The following is a 17,753-nucleotide window of genomic DNA, read 5'->3' on the forward strand; positions in this document are numbered from 1 at the left end:
ATTTATGACTCCTGTAGATGTTAAGAATTAGTAAACTTGATCCAGGGTCTCCACTTCTTTACCTATCCTCTTTGCTCCTTTACTCATTTCAATTAAGCTTCTGCTTCCATGAATCCAGGGAAGCTATTCTTTTCTAGTATGCGAATGGCTTTCCTCAAAAAGGTCAAATCCAATGATCTTAAAGGTCAGGTGCAATCCACAGACTCATCAAACTCAGCCTCTGTGTAGCATCTAACGCGGTTGTTTATATCTTCCCTGTTAAAACACGTTCTCAGCTTAGCCTCCAGGTCACTATGCTCCAATCTCCTGGTTTTGCTCATACCACTGTGGAGAATTTTTGCTCTAAACTTTGGAGAATTCAGTCACAGGCCCTTTTCTTTATCCACACTCCCTCCCTGGCTGACCATATCTAGCCCTATCGTGCTCCAAGATTGATATCTCTAGCTTCTGCTTTCCCTCTCAAATCCCGCAAGCCTACTTAACTTTCCACTTGGATGTCTAACAGGTCTCTTAAATGTAACATGTTCAGAGCAGAACTCTGATTCTTATTTCAGATTTTAAAATCCCATACTTCAACAGGTCTGACCCTTCTTAAGAAATGGTACTATTGCCCTGGCTAGTGTGGCTTAGTGGCCTGAGTGCTGGCCTGCCAACCAAAAGGTCACCAGTTCCACTCCCAGGCAGGGCACATGCCTGAGTTGCAGGCCAGGTCCCCAGCTGGGGGTGTGCAAGAGGCAGTCAATCAATGTATCTCTCACACATCAACGTTTCTCTCCCTCTTTCTCCCTCTCTCCCCCTCTCTGTAAAAATAAATAAAATCTTTTTTAAAAAAAAAGAAAGAAAGAAATGGTATCACCATTCACTCCGTTGATTAGGACCAAAGACCCAGAAGTCAAGTCCTCACACTTCACATCCAGTCCATCAGCTAATCCTGTTGAATCTGCATTCGAAATATATCCTGAACTTCCCCAACTGCAAACTTGCCCAAGCCTCCATCATGTCTTGCAGGCTCAGCAACAGCATCCTATTCTCTACACAGAAAACAGATCTCTTAAGGATATAAATCACTGCACATCACCCCCATGCTCACTCAATACTCTCCAATGGCTTATAATTCTTAGTTTACATTTTAATCTCCTGTTATGGCCAGCTCACCTCTCTGAACTTACCTCCTATACATTGAAAATCCACTTTAGCCACACAGACTTTATTAATATTCTGGAACAGAACAAGCCCATTCCTACCAAAGGACCTTTATACTTTACCTAGATCATCAGATGTCTTCCTTTCTCTCCATTCAAATTTTGGGTCAAATGTCATTTTCTCTGATGTGACCTCTCTACAAGGTTAAAATAGAAGCTACCCACCCTCCCAAGTTACTCTATAATCCTTCACACTACTTTCTGATTTTTTCTGTCACTTCTTGAAATTATATATTAACTTTATTGACTATCTTTCCCATGAGAACATAAGCTACCTGAGTATACAGTCTTTATTTTGCTTAGCATAAATTCTCACAAAAGCCATGTGATGTAGATATTATGGTCTCCACTTTATGGATGAGTAAACTGAAATTTTGAGAAGTATTTTACTGTCCAAGGTTATGCATTAAGTGGCAAAGCTGAATTCCAAGTTCAGATTTGACCCCAAATACTATTGACATCCCTTTTTAAAAAACTGATTTGAGAGAGACAGAGAAAGAAAGGGGGTGAGGGAGGGAGGGAGAGAGAGAGAGAGAGAGAGAGAAATACTGATTTGTTGTTCCACTTATTTATGCATTCATTGGTTGATTCTTGTATGTGCTCTGACGGGAGATCGAACCTGCAACCTCGGTGTGTATCGAGATGAGGCTCTAACCAGCGGAGCACCCAGCCAGGGTGCCAATGACTTCCTATTCCTGTAGTGCCTCTGATGAGATATTGTAGCTACATCTAGTCGATGCTGTTCCACCCCTTGGCTGGCTTGAGATTTCTGCAACATTTGACATAGTTAATGGCTCTCTTCTTAAACTTTCTTCCTTCCCCAAATTCCTTGATACTAAAATGTCCTCATTCTTCTCTTACTTCTTTGGATAGTCCTTCTCATCTTCCTTTATGAACACTTTTAATTAACTCCCATTTCCATATACTGATGTTTACCAGGGTATTACCCACAGTCTTCTAATCTTGTTTCTTTGTCTCTGCCTGGATCATCTCAGCTATTCCCAAACATTCCTGTGCTCTGTCACTGCAATTCTTCTGAAATCTGTATCTCCAGGCTAAATCTCTCCTCCCAAATGTCCCACAAGTACTTAGGATCAATGTCCAAGACAAAACTCATACCTCTCCCCCAGTTACTCCTTCCTATGTGTCCCCCATCCCAATGGATGACATGGACTGATGTCCACGTCTAAAACCAGACAGCCGTCTTCCATTCCTGCTCCCAATCACCATGTCCCAGCTCTCACTCAGTGGACCGTCGGGGGTACTCTAGTTTGGCTCCAGACCCAAACTGTTGACTCATACGTCAGCTTCCTCTTGCAAACATACAGACATATTGTTCTGTGATGTATTTTTAAACATATCAAGTAGTTGTCAACATTTTTAAAAACAGGATTTTTTATGTACAAATCTAGATTTCTAGATTATCTTGGCTGAAGAGAAAGGAAGCAGTGACGGCAGGGTCTACATTCACAGGTGGCAGCCGTGGCTGGAGCTGGGTCTCACCGCCCCTGCTGGCCTCCCTGCTCTGCTGTTAACCATTGCTCACCAAGTTCCCCAGTCAGGTGGGGCTTATCACACTTGCTCAGTATTCACACATTCACTGCAGACTTTCTCTTCTTGTGGTAGAAGTGGGAAAAAAGTGTTTCTCTGGCATCCATGCCTCCAACAAAAGTGGGAGAAAAATGTAAGGCTGGGAGAGCCAATTATTTCTTACCCCTGGCTTTACTTACTTATGTTACCTGCCTGGCTTCTGTCTTACCAAACACTATTTCCTAGATAGACCTAAGTCTGTCTAACCTCTAGGGACTCCAAGGTGTATATACATGTTCCCAGGCATGTTTGTGTAGTTATATATGCACTGGCTAGTGTGTTTGAATTTTTAAACAATACATTTCACATACTTATGCAATAATATGGTTGGTGGTGAGATTTCAAAAAGCTTCCAGACTGGACTTCCCTTCAACTATTGATAAAGCACCAAACATGACCACATAACAAAGTACATGCAGGTAAACTTACTGAAGAGCTTGTACGATGTGTTAAGAGGGAGATTCATCCTGAAGTTAAGAAACTTAAATTATAGCAGGTTTTACTTGTGACTGAGCTAATGATGACAATTATGAAAGTGTCTAGAAGTAATAGACTTAAATTATTTCTGTGCTTTTTCTCTTTTCTTTTGGTTGAATGAAACTGACAAAAGATCAAAGGTTTATTCTCCTTGGGTTGAATAAAATTGGTAGAAAAAATCAAAAGATGCAGAAGTTAGGTCTTATGGACATCTAAAGTGAACATCATATTTCTTTTAGAATATTGTTGTTTGGGCAGCAACAGGGGACTCAGGATAAAGAACTGTTCAGCCTTCTGGGGCCCTCAGCTGAACGAGCAAGCCCACCTGTTCTGTGCTTGTGTTGTGACAACAGTTAATAAGAGCTGTGAAGACAATGAAGTGGTTCAGATGTCCTAGGTGGTTGCTACTGTGCACCCCATACTTAGGCTTCGGGACTGGCATCAGCGACCACGGAGCTTTTGATCTTTTCCAGGCTCGTCATGCAAAGACATTGGGCTCAGTAAGAAGCAGCATTGGATGCTGGGGTGGAGAGTGGGCGAAGGGTATCTCTGTATGAAAATGATGATGATTAGGATGGGAATAGTAATAATTATTATAATGGCTATCATTCACAGGATGTTTTCTGGACATACAAATGGTCATTTCTCTTAATTCCCACAACAACCCTGGCTCTTACCATTCCCATTTTGCAGACCTAGATGCTGAGGCTTAGGGAGGTGCAGTGACTTGTCCAGTGTCACACACTGAAACAGCTGATATTTGAATGCATGCTTGTCAGAAGCTTACTCTTAGCCACTAGGTTATACTGTCTTTCTTTAAGACATAGGGCAATATTTTTCTGAGAGGAAAAAGATTTGAAATTGCATTGGTAGCAAATGGTACCCTCCTCAGTTAAAAAAAAAGTTGACACAATTTTCTTCAGTATCAGCCTCAGTTTAAGTTTCAGCTGGAGGTAAAACCAAGGTTTCAGAGGTATCACACATTCTGTTCATATAAAAATGGCCCAGGATCTACACGAAAGGTTTTTATCATCTTGAATAAAAAGAAATGCAATTTTTTTATCAGACCTTTTGTCAGATGAAAATGGAATTTGGGGCAATTAATGGAACTTTCTGGATAAATAGGAATTTATTGAACATCATCATTCACATATTCTTAGTGATTCCTTGAAGACTTCCCACTCCTTACAACCTTTTTGAAAGAAGAAGTAAGCTTGTGAGACATGATTTCTATTTTTCTAAGAACTTCTATAGAGGACTTTGCAGAATGTTGTAATGTTTTCGAATTGCAAGGGCTTTTGTATTTTTCTGGCTAAAATCTACAGAACTTTAGTAGTCACGATTAATGAAGTTTGTTAGTTTTTTCTTCCATATTTCCTTTTCCAATGAATTTCAGTAATGTCCTGCCAAATACATGAATCTGTCTCCACATGTATCTTAATAAATGGAAATTTAATTTTGAGTCTGGTTTATTTAGTATGTTTAGTACCAACTCAGAAAATGTAAATTGTTGCTCAGTGAGAGTAGACACATTTGTTATTCATTAATTCATTCAACAAAAATGTTTTGTGTACATGCAGTATGCAAGGAAATTACTAGACACCAAAGGCATGTCGAAATAATTACGAAGCCTAGAAGCCAGCAAACATAAATTTAAATCACTTAAATTTTTATTCCTCTGGTCATATCCTGCCATGTTTACCCAAAGGAGGCACAGACGATATGGCTCCAAACTAGTTTTTCAAGCTCTAGTGTTCATTATGCACAGTCCAGAGACAGGGTAAGGAAACAAAATATTTTTAAAGGGCGAGCTTCCCTTCTCTGAATGACCAGGCCAGATCCCACTGGCTACACTTGCCAGCACAAGAGCATGGTTCAGTAACTTTAAAATTCGGAATAAAAACACACCTGAAAAGGTCTCTGAGTAGAAAGGGCTGGGGGCATCAGAGGGGAACAAAGAAGTAGAGTCCCTAGAAGATCTTGAGTTTCAAGAAAGAAAGAATTTAATTCCTTTCTTCTACCTTTTCTTTTGTGCCTGCTGCCCCTGTCCTTTTTAGCTTCAGCTGCCCACACAGGTCTTTCTGGAGCTGCCTCGCTTGTCTTCCTTCTTCCTCCTGGAACGCACGTGGCCAGAGCTGAGGGAGCTGGATTTCTCTTTAAAGAAGCAGCTGCTTCCAAGGGGATTCTTGCTTCTTTCCACACCTCATTTTCTCCAGTTGAATGTGTTATCTTTTGTAACTTCTTCACCCAAACATCGTATCAGATCAAAGTAGTGGTATTTTTCCCAGCAGCCTCTGCTCTTGAGTACAGTTAATACTTATGCATAGTGCTGCTTTGAGGTTGTTTTTTGTTTGTTTGTTTGTTTGTTTTTGGCTTTTTCCATGTATTTCCAAGCATCTGCATTTACCTTTCAAGTATTCTCCCTGTTAAGTTGTAAACTTCCACTATGCCTGTGATAGCATGGGAAAGACCACAACTAAACTAGACTAGTACAGTTCTCCTATCTAATTTAATATGGTTTTGCTACATAGTTCTGCCTCCTGATTTTAAACTGTTCCCCAATTACCAGACCTTCACACAATGGAGAATAAATATAAGTCTTACAGGGTGTCTTGCAAAGGGGGTATTTAATAAACATTTGTGGAGTCCTTAACCTGAGACTTTATTACCCAGAGCCAGGGGAGCAGCCATCTTCCAGCTCTAAATAGGACAGAAGGAAAGGAATCTGGTTTGAATGATGCAGGAAGATTTACATATAAGGAACGGCTTAAACCTTGTACGTCTTGACAGAAGAAGACTGTGGAGTTTTCCTTGAAGGCCTTTAAAAAAGAAGGAAGGCACTAATCTTGACAGACAAATTTGACTGCCCCATTCATAAGAGGGAAGGAAAAGCAAGTATCGAAATTCAGCTCAGTGAGCCAGCCCAGTAACTACGCCTCTTGAAATGGAATCTAAGCCCATGCTTGGACAGGAAAATCATTGTCCCTTTAAAAGTAATAGCTGCTGTTTATTCAGTGCAGAGCATTTGTATCCATTTCCCCCTTCAAGGTAAACATTATTATTCCTATTTCATAGGTGAGGAAACTGAGACATGATGGGTTAAATAACTTGCCCAGAGTCACAACTGGTAAGTGGTGGAGCAGAGACTGAAACCAGATCTCCTCTGAACCTAAAGACCATGCCCCTAATCATTACATGGTATGAAATTCTTTAGGGAGGGATCAGATGTGAGTGTGGATGCCAGCAGACAACTTGGATCTGTAGAAAATATTTGTCATTGAAAGTTGCAACTTCCAACATGGGAAAACCAACTTATGGCACTAACCTGAATTCATTACCTTACTTCACTTGGCTCACAGATTTCTACACAGAAGATTTTCACCAAATTTGTGATTACCTCTGAAAAATTTGTGACTCTGAAAAACCTAAATAATTGACCTTAGGGTATGGAGGAAAGCCCAGTGCAATTTATTACTAAACCAGTACTTACTGAATGGTATTTAAGCCTGTAATTTTCCTTGTGCCAATGTACAAACATCATACTCCAAAAATTTTGCTGTAGTATTTTCTAGTATTTTATGTTTCTTTGAAGGGGAGATTGAAGCAACATCTAGTTTATGGCCTTTACTTATTTTTTAAATACATTTTATGGATTATGCCATTACACTTGTCCCATTTTTCCCCTTTATTCTTCTCCACCCTGCACCCCGCTCCCTCCAGCATTCCTCCTCCTTAGTTCATGTCCATGGGTCATACATATAAGTTTTTTGGCTTCTCCATTTCCTATACTATTCTTAACCTCCCCCTGTTTTTTTGTACCTACCATTTATGCTTCTTATTCCATGTACTTTCCCCCCCATTCTTCCCCTTTCTCCTCCCCGCTGATAATTCCCCATGTGATCACCATTTCTGTGATTCTTTTCCTGTTCTAGTTGTTTGCTTAGTTTGTTTTTGTTTTTTAGGTTCCCTTGTTGAGAGTTGTGAGTTTATTGTCATTTTACTGTTCATAGTTTTGACCTTCTCTTTCTTAAACAAGTTCCTTTAACATTTCATATAATAAGGGTTTGGTGATGCTAAACTCCTTTAACTTTACCTTATCTGGGAAATGTTTTATCCGCCCTTCCATTCCAAATGATAGCTTTGCTGGATAACATCATCTTGGACATAGGTCCTTGCCTTTGATGACTTGGAATACTTCTTCCCAGCCCCTTCTTGCCTGTAAGGTTTCTTTTGAGAAATCAGCTGGCAGTTTGATGGGAACTCCTTTGTAGGTAACTGTCTCTGTTTCTCTTGCTGAGAAACAGAGACAGTCTCCTCTCTCCTTTAAGACTCTCTCCTTATCTTTCATCTTGGGAAATGTAATGATGCTGTGCCTTGGTGTGTGCTTCCTTGGGTCCAACTTCTTTGGGACTCTCTGAACTTCCTGGACTTCCTGTAAGTCTATTTCCTTTGCCAAATTAGGAAAAACCTCCTTCATTATTTTTTCAAATAAGTTTTCCATTTCTTGCTCTTCCTCTTCTTCTGGCACCCTTACAATTCAGATGTTGGAACATTTAAAGTTGCCCTGGAGGTTCCTAAGCCTCTCCTCATTTTTTTTTGAATTCTTGTTTCTTTGTTCTGTTGTGGTTGAATGTTTATTTCTTCCTTCTAGTCCAAATCATTGACTTGAGTCCCAGTTTCCATCCTTTAGCTGTTGGTTTCCTGTACATTTTCCTTTTTTTTCTCTTTGTATAGTCTTCACTTTTTTTTTCTCTATTTTGTGACCATACTCAACCATTTCTGTGAGCATCCTGATTACCAGTGTTTTGAACTCTGTATCTAATAGGTTGGCTACCTCTTCATCACTTAGTTGTATTTTTTCTGGAGCTTTGATCTGTTGTTTCATTTGGGCCATATTTCTTTATCTCAGTGTGACTGTCATGTAGTAAGGGGCAGAGCCTTAGGTATTTGTCAGGGTCAAGCAACCCACGATGCTGTGTTGTGGTGCTGTACATAGGGGAGAGGTTCAAGAGGAAACAATGCCGCTTGCTTGGCTCTCAGCAGGCTTTTAGTCACTTTCCCACTACCCACAAGCAAATTGGGTCCTTCTGGTGCTGATTCCTGGGTAGGTGGGTTTCTGTATGTTCTAGGACCCTGTGGGTCTCTCCAGTGAATAACGCTGTGAGGCTGGAAGTTTCTCTTGATGCTGCAACCCCCATAGGTTTTTACGGTCAGAGGTTTTGAGGCTTTATTTCCCACAGTGGAGCCCTGGGTTGCATGGTCTGCCTCATTCCCTAATTGTTCCTCCTGGTTTATCTTCATGGAAATGTGGGACCGCCTGGTCCAGCAGCCTCTGCCTCGCCCACCCTGGTCCTCCAGCTTCCACCATGCCATGAGTCCTTTTTACCCTGGCTGCCTGTCTCCACCCCTCCTCTGGGTCTGGATGAATGTTTCTTTTTTAAGCAGTTGGTTGTTGGACTTCTATACAGTTCAATTTTCTGGCAGTTCTGGTTATATTTTGTTTTTAAATTTGTTGTTGTCCTTTTGGTTGTGTGAGTACGCAAAGTATATCTACCTATGCCTCCATTTGGCCAGAAGTCCTAGTTTATGCCTTTTAGAAGATCACTGATTTATTGGATAAATCAATGTGGTAACTTTGGGTTATATTATTTTTGGAAATTTTTAGGAATTTAAATCAGAATTCTGGAATTAAATCAGAATTAGACAAATTTGACTGAAGTCTCTATATTAACTGTTCTTTATTATTGATATGTCTGTGTTTTGTTATTTATATTTTTATAGTGGCTTTTCATTTACTTAAAGGACAAATTAAATAATCTAATTAAGCATTGTAGAGGTTTAATTGCATACAGGTTAATGAATGAACTGGAATAAAAGATTAAACAACTAATAAATATCTTGGGTGGTTTGATTAATCAAATCAAATAAAGCACCACCCAAACGACTGAAAAATAATCACCAAGTAAGTACTTTAAAAATACTTTATGCTAAAAAGAGAATAAACTAAGAATCATCATCTTGCTTTTAAAATATTACCAGTGGCCCTGGAAGGGATTTGGAGCATTAAAAGGAACCTCCCCGTGGGAGGCTCGAAGCCAGCACTGCCCAGCAGAAACACTTTACTGCCGCAAGCCAAGTTCTACTCGAGGCACGGAGGGCTGAGAAGTAAGGCCCCGACACCCCAGCTTCCACCAAAGCCCTGAAGGTGCTGAACAGTCTGGTGGTGTATGCTTTATTCAAAGTTCTCAATCAAAAGTCAATCTTCCTTTTGCCTCGCTTCTCTCATGTTACTTTTAGTTTAGCGACATAGCCTCATTGTGGAATTTAAGCAGTTAACAGTTCAGCTAACCAATTTTTCACCCCATGTAAGCAACAGAAGTTCATATCTGACTCTTTCCTTTACTTACGTATATGTATGCAAGACTTTCTAGCCCACAGCCCGCCTCAGTGGGCAGGAATCTCGCATGGTCCTTTCTTCTGGATGAAAGATCTTTGTTTACCAGTGGAGATGGGGAACAGGAGATGAGGGAAGTAAGGAAGAATAAGGCAACTGCTTTGCTTGGCTCTCTTGGTTTCACCCCATTTTATGTAAGAGGCCATCAGGCTGGGCACAGTGTACTGCTCCTCATAGACACAGAGTTTGGAACAGAATATCACTGATCCCTCACTGTCACAGCCAGTGTCTGCCCGGAGCATTTGTGGCAGGATATGGAGAAGGCAGAGGGCTTGACATGGAAGCACAGTGGTGTTCAGATAGTCTAGGGATATGAAATTGGGTATCCTAAAAATAGCTCTACAATTGGGATGTCACTCCAGGATAAGAAAAGTGGGCAAGTGCCAATCTTGGGGTCACACAAGGTATAACTCATAACAAATGTTATATAGCACTTATTATTCTAGATTCTTCTCATATATTAATCTATTTAATCTTTACAACAATCACATGAAACAGTTATGATTCATTTCACAGATGAGAAAACTGAGGCACAGAAAGGTTCAGTAATTTATCCAGGGTCACTCAACTAGTAAGTGGAAGTACTAAGATTTGAACCCAGGCAGCCAGTCTCCAATGGCTTTTAACCACGAGGAACTACTGCCTCTGAGACAAACAGTGCCCAAGTTTTGGGTGTCTGTTCAACCTGGAGGACAGTGAGGCCTCAGCAAAAGTGCCACAAAGGAGGAAGATTCCTGGGGAGACAGCCTCTGGAATATGAATTCAGCAGGGAGAAAACGTAGCCACTGAGACTGAGATGCAAGGTAATACAAATAAACAGAAACACTTGTTACTAAGGGGGATTCATGTGGCAGTAAGGAGACCTGGGTTTACTAATGAGTAGTAGTAGCCAGCATTTACTGTGTGCCAGGCATGGCTGTAAGTATAATTCTTGTATAATTCTGTGACCCACACGATCACATGAGATGAGATGTTCAATCCCCATTTTCCAGGCAAGAAAGCTGAAGCATAAAAATGTCATTATCCAAGATCTCACGTCTAGGAGGTAGTGAGGTCAGAACTACAAAGCTGCGTCCATCTAACCCCTGAGGCTACACTCTTCACCACACGGCCATCATGGCAGAGAACCTAGTCACTGGGAAACAAGGGTGGAACCAGACGTGGTGGTTAAGCAGGCGCAAATGCCAGGGCTATGGGATCGCAGGGTTAGGAACCTAGAAGGCAGCTTTACTCAAAATCCACAAAGATATCAATGTCCTGAAGTAATGGTTGATTCAACCCACATCTGGGTCACTTGCCCATTCAGAGCTGTTTATTTCAACTTTCCACCCAATTTGTCAGGTCCCACTTACAGTGGGTAAATCCATCATTCCATGAAAACTCATAAAGCAGTTCGTTTTGAAAGTGAATAGTTTTCTAAATACTATATTATAAGACTGGTTTGGAGAACAAATTACCTTCATTTGAAGGCAAGGAGTCCAATAGATTACCCAGCTTCTCAGTGGGGACATATGATTTAAAATGTGTGTTGTATTTTGGCCATAATGGTATTATTTCCATCCATAGAAATCAGAAGACACTTGTTCATGATTCCCGCGCATTGTTATTCATCCATATGGCCTTCCTGGGAGCCCTTAGCCCTCTGTCTCCAGCCCATGTGAAGCCCTTCCAGTGATCCTGTTACCCAGTGTAACTGTCATTGTTATATATCTTAGCTCCTTATCGTTAAATTGCCAGCTGCATTTTGCTTTATGAACTGCTACTATCTGCCATACCCTGCACAAATGATCAGTCGATATGAGTCAGACTAATAACAAAATTAGACCTTTCTCATTATCAATGAAATAAGGTAGGTAGATGCAAGGCATAGAGATAGTTTTGTGAACAAAATCCACAGTTTTCAAAAATTGATCACTAGTAATTCATACACTGTCAGAAGCACCATGAAGGCAGGAACCCTGTCTCTTCACTCACCACCCTGTATCTAAAACTGAGCCCTGAGCCTGGCAGAGTAAATGCTCAATCACTTTTGTCATGAGAATGACCAGAGAATGATGAACCAGCATGTGCGTGATGGACACGTACTACGTGTTCAGGATATTCTCACTGCTAACTCATGTGTCTCCCCCTCCACAAAAGTCTGTGGTTTTCTGCCACTTGGTACTGCTAAGTTAAACAGAATACAGACAATGGAAGGAAAAGCAAGGAAATACATTGATTTTAGTGTGTGAATCATGAAAAGGTTCACATATCTTTGATATACCTTGGAACTGACACTTTCAAAGAGGTTTTTCATGGGTTACAATATTTCCAGAAACTTCTCCTGTGAAGTGTACTTCATTTAGACAGTTCAGTCAATCCTTACTCGTCATCTTTTTTTTTTTACTTGTACTTCTTTCCACTCTCTCATGAACAACACGATCCTTGCAGCTGTGAATTTTCCAACGTTTAATGCACCTCATTTGAAATTTAGAGTTATAGTCATCCAATTGTAGTTCTGAAACACATTTCTGTTAGAGACTGAAGACAGAAGTTTCACTTTCATCATCCTAACAAGTTTTGTTCATTTACTTTTATCAGTTTCCTTCTTATCCTGTGGCTTGTAAAAACAACAGCTGTCTTGTCCAGTGCTTCACAATGTGTAGGCACATTAAAGCTAAGAGATCACATGGGTCTCTCGTTAAAATGCAGATTCTGATACAGCAGGTCTGGTGTGGGGTCTGAGATTCTCCGTTTCTGAGCAGGTTCTGGGTGAAGCCAGCGTGCCGGCAGGACCCTGCAGTCTGAGCAGGGAGGGCCTAGAAGGTGGAGGGGCGGTTTCTCAGTGACCTGAATCGTGTGGTTGTGGCTTTTCCATTCTGCTCTACCAAATGAAGTCCTGTTGGGAACATTAAATCAAACTTAAATTAAAATGGAGTTGGGATTAAAGAGCGTTTTCCCAAACTAAAACTTACTTCACAAATTTCTTTACTCTAGGGTAAGAAGAATAAATTTTTTCTCTGAGAAGAAACCTTTCTCCTAATGTCTGAAAAACAGAAGAAATCCAAGCTTGTTTCACAGTTTAAGAGGTGTAAAAAATGTATATTAATCTATTATTTCTATTATCGGTATTAATTCCTACCTGTCGATTAATCCAAAGTAATGACGGACTATTGGTAAAGTTTGCTAAGCACCTGAAAACAGTGAAGAAAAATATATTTATTTTTAGTCATCACAGTTGGAATATATTGGGCTTGTAATTCAGATCAGTTTATTAAATATATAAAACATAATAAAACAAAGGTGCATTTGTTGTCTTTACTCTAGGTAAACACTATAAACTTTAACCTTCACTGAGATACCATTATGTTCATTTCTTAAAAACAAAACAAAACGGATGTCAGTTGGGTGTAGGTACAGGCGAGGAAACGAGGGTCAGGGTGAAAAGCCCCTGATGCGGAGACAACCCTTCTCTCACTAGAGCGCCTCCTTTCTCTAGAATTTGTCCACTACATAGTAAGCAGCCCAGAATTTTCTGGAGAGATGTAAAAGAAAGGGGAAAAAGTTTTACCAGTACTCCTGGGTTTTAAAAAAAGGTTAAAAGAAGGGAAAAGATCCAACCTTCTTCCACTCCCCTTGCCCAGTTGTCAAAAGTAATATCTATGTGATATAGAAAAAATGGAAAATACAGGAAAAAACCATCTGTAATTCACTTCCCCGAAACAACCACTGATCCCATGTTTATGTATTTTCATTCTTTTTTTGTACTCATTTTTAGTTTACATATTTGAAATCACATTTACAGTATCTTTACTTATTATCCCTTTTAACATATAATTTCCCATTCATTAAAATTAAACTTTAAATCATTACATTAAAAATCTTTATATGTTTGTATTAATTTTTTGCATTTACTAATCTGTCTTTGGACATTTTGATTTTTTACTTATATATAACTGTTGTGGTTTACTTACCACAACCACCCCTTAAAAAGTTTTTTCCTAGTATTCTGGTTATAACACGCTGTTCATTCTACTTCTTCTGTAGGTTAAGATCATCTTAAAAACTCCCTCCAGTTCACAGTTCTCAAGTTTACTTCTCAGTTTCTTTTTTTTATATAAGTATTCTTTTTTAATTTTTTTTAATATTTATTTTTATTTTATTTTATTTAAATATTTTATTTATTTATCTTTAAAGGGGAAGGGAAGGAGAGAGGAAGAGAAACATCAATGTATGGTTGCTTCTCCTGCATCCCCTGCTGGGAACTGGCCTGCAACCCAGGCATGTGCCCTGACTGGGAATCGAACCGCAATCGTCTGGTTTGCAGGCCCGCGCTCAATCCACTGAGCTACGCCAGGCAGGGCTTAAATATTCTTTTTAAAATATTTTATTTGTTTATTTCTAGAGAGAGGGGAAGGGAGGGAGGAAGAGAGGGGGAGAAACATCAATGTGTGGTTGCCTCTCACATGGCCCCCACTGGGGACCTGGCCCACAACCCAGGCATGTGCCCTGACTGGGAATTGAACCAGCAATCCTCTGGACCGCAGCCCACGCTCAATCCACTGAGCCATATAAGCCAGGGCTACTTCTCAGTTTCAATGTAATAAATCAAGTCAGGTAAACAAGGATTTGTTGGTTGGTTATGTCCTTTCCCTACTTAAAAATATTTACACTGTAAAACAGCCAATAATCTTTTGAATCAAAGTCCAAACTTCTCCAGATTTTAGAAAAAATTTCCATTTAGTTAATACATAGAGAAGAGATCCTACCTGTAAGCCAATTCCAGCCACTACTGTGTTTATGGAACTCTCTCATCATTGGCTATTTCAATAACAGTGCTTTGGGCCAGTGGTTAAAATTGGAGAGACTACATCTTAAGTTAGTCAAGGGTTATAATACCAAAAACTACCTGGAGTTGCGGTAAAGCATTTACTTAATGATCCAAAATATTAACCTTCTAAAAATGCTTAACATCAGGGGTTTTTTGCACGTATGTTAGGATGACAGAAAAAGCACAGGGGGTGGGAAGTATTATTCATCCATTGGAAATGATATCCTGTTTGCACTTGAGCTCCCAGTGTGACTTTACAAACATGCTCAGGGATTTCCTTCCTCACTTGACTTTACTCCTGCCCAATAAACAAGATGCCCCTACTCCACCCTCATCCACTCCCTTTCATTCTCAGGCTTGCTGCCTGGGCTGGGTGCTCCACTGAGGACTGATTCATTCACTGTTTCCTTGCTAGGGTATCTGTCCTTATTCTGCTCTGGGGCTCTGGTTCCTTTTGTGGTTAAATTATGTTCTTCATCGCCCCATTGCACATCTTCCTAACTGGAGTCATGTACACAGTTTTTCATGCCAGGATTGCTTATGAATAACTAAATGAATAACTAAAACTATCTAAACATGAAATGTAGAGAATGATTTTAAAAATTACTATAGCATATCATGCATCTTTTTTCATTTTTAATTTAATAACCACTTTTAAAATAAAAACTCTTTAAAAACCAGGATTAAAAGGACACTTTGTGAAAATGATAAAAATCTACAGCAATCTTAAACCAATAGCCATCTTCATATTTCATGATGTAGAATAAGAACATTCCTTCTGAGCTCAGGAATAAAACAAAAGTGCTCTTTTTTTCTCCTAATGATGTTTGCAACTTGTTCACTTTCATTCTTTATTTTATATGCTCCTGGCCCCACTCAGTAGCCCTTGAATTTCCTCAGTGTGTGCCAGAACAGCACACTGGATAACTCGGTGTCACAGGGCTGGCACCCCAATTCTTAATTTAGCCAAACACTCCTGGAAAAGTATCTGTGAGCCATACAGATGCAAAGATTAGAAGTAGAAAGTAACAAGCCAAAATGACTGGGAAGCCTATTTAGCTGCACAAAATGAGACACAAGTTTTCTGCAAAGACAACTTTTTAGTCTTAAAGAAATCCTTCCGTTGGTTTATCTCATAAACGTGTCCTTTGTCTTATAACTAAAATGTTTATAGAGATAGAAATCATATAATAAGGAGGTTTTCATTTTATTCTTTATCTTTAAGAGATTTCATTTATTTCTTTTTAGAAAGAGGGAAAGGGAGGGAGACAGAGGGAGAGAAACATCAGTTGGTCACTCCTCGCATACCACAAACCAGGGACCCAGCCCACAACCCAGGCATGTGCCCTGACCAGGAATTCAACCGGGGACATTTTCGTTTGTGGGATGACACCCAACCCACTGAACCACACCAGTCAGGGAAATGAGGAGATTTTTAAAAATAAAATGCTATCACATTACACATACTGTATGGTCTGTATTTTTTCACTTAGCCATACACTATGACCATTTTCCTGTATAATATATATTTGTCTAAATCATGATTTTATAGGATATATAGTATATCCTGATATGACAGTACCAAAATTTTCTTAACTTTGTCTCTATTGATGGGTATTTATTTTGCATTCAATTTTTCTAAACTTGGCATTTTAAGAAATATTTCTACCTCCTTCTGCCCAGAAAACAAATAGGAAACCCCTTAGTCAGATTTTCTCATAACCCGGACAATTTTCTCCTTAATTCTGATAGAAATCTGCAGGTTTATACTCCAGAAGAAATAAACCGGAAAAACTTTGAATGAAAATAGGGCAGTCAAGTCAGGAGTCAACATTGTCCACTTCAAGAGCACCAATTCCCTGAGTTCCCAGGATGTTTCAGTGTTTCCCCCAGATTTACATGCCTGTTTGCGCACGCTCACACATACACACACGAGACAGGAGATTAGAGATACATGGTTGGACTTGGACACTGTGCTGTACTAAGTGAAATAAGCCAGTCACCAGAACACAAATACCACATGATTCCACCTATATGATATATCTAAAATAGTCAAACTGGTAGAAGCAAAGAATACGGTGGTGGTTGCCATGGGCTGAAGTAAAGGAGAATGAGTGGATTGCTATTCACTGGGTATAACATTTGAAAAAATAAGTAATAGGCCAAAATGCTGACTAAGCCTGTGTGTGGGAACAAAGCTTGTTGACTGGTGGTTTCCCTTATACGGGGCATGGTTCAAGACATGGCTATTTGTAGAGAGAATTCCAGCCGTCGGTTAACTGCAGGTTTGTGTGTGTGTTATGATGAAATCATGATGAAGTCATGTTTTTGATGTGTATTTAAAGTCACGGAACAAAGCTTATATTAAAGGAGGAAAGTTGAATACATATAGTATTACAATATGATCTTCATTTATACATACTGTATATTCATCATATACCAAAATGTAAAAAGTGCTTATCTTGAGGTGAAGATGGAAGAGAAACATTATTTTCTTCTTATATTTTTCTGTATTAAAAATTTCATATAATAAATATGAGACAAACACAATAAACACTATGAAAAAATCTTCCCTAATTATCTCAAGGTACTTTTATATATTTTATTTTTTTACCATGTCTCAGTTAGTTTTGGCTTCAATTTTTTTTTTACCTTTCAGCTCTCTTTTGTGTGGTGAATAGTAATGACATCTGCTAAGTATCAAACTCTTATTTTTTTCTGGTGCCTGGACAATAGATGATGCTACTTAAAATGGCAGCAAATTTTGCACCCCCACCCCAACTTTTTGTCTAAAACTGCCTCCTGTAAGTCACTGTAACTGTAACCAAAAGAATTCTTACTAACACAAATGCCTTTCGTTTTATCTGACTTAATTATAGTGCTTGCTTGGAGCCCGTGTGCAGGCTCACTGGTTCTGGTTTATAACCCCACGTCTCTACAACTGAAGGAGAGAGAGTGGGAACTATGGGGGGGAAGAGACTCATGTCTAGCCCCTCCCCGCAACTGAAACCTGCTTCCCTTACCATTGAAAATCGGACAAACTTTGCTTAAACTAATTGTAAATGGAGATGAGAAAGATTCCAACACAGAGCCCTGAAAGAACTTCCTACACTCACAGTGACACTGGATCAATACAGAAGTGACAAAGGGCAAAGTGACAAGGTAATCAAGGAAATGGTACTTCAAGAGACAAGTGTGCAGTCCGAACACATCACAGCTT

General features: G+C 39.6%; 1 protein-coding gene across 5 annotated transcripts in view; it reads left to right on the plus strand.

Annotated features, from left to right (window-relative positions):
• Window positions 1–12,785, plus strand: part of CUNH11orf97 (chromosome unknown C11orf97 homolog) — a 24,443-nt gene extending 11,658 nt beyond the window's left edge. Inside the window, exons 3-5 of one of the 5 annotated variants that reach the window (XM_037029766.1) lie at window positions 9,309–9,489; window positions 10,008–10,014; window positions 12,700–12,785. In XM_037029766.1, the coding sequence (XP_036885661.1) occupies window positions 9,309–9,472 (164 nt within the window). In that variant the 3' untranslated portion in view covers window positions 9,473–9,489; window positions 10,008–10,014; window positions 12,700–12,785. Of the gene's footprint in view, window positions 1–9,308; window positions 9,493–10,007; window positions 10,015–12,699 lie in introns of all 5 variants that reach the window. The other 4 variants (XM_037029767.1, XM_037029764.1, XM_037029768.1 and 1 more) reach the window with 4 other exon arrangements.
• Window positions 12,786–17,753: the final 4,968 nt, after the last annotated feature.

This window comes from Sturnira hondurensis, unplaced genomic scaffold, assembly GCF_014824575.4.
Source record: "Sturnira hondurensis isolate 20B ecotype Veracruz unplaced genomic scaffold, ASM1482457v3 Scaffold0020489, whole genome shotgun sequence".
Classification (NCBI taxonomy): domain Eukaryota; kingdom Metazoa; phylum Chordata; class Mammalia; order Chiroptera; family Phyllostomidae; genus Sturnira; species Sturnira hondurensis.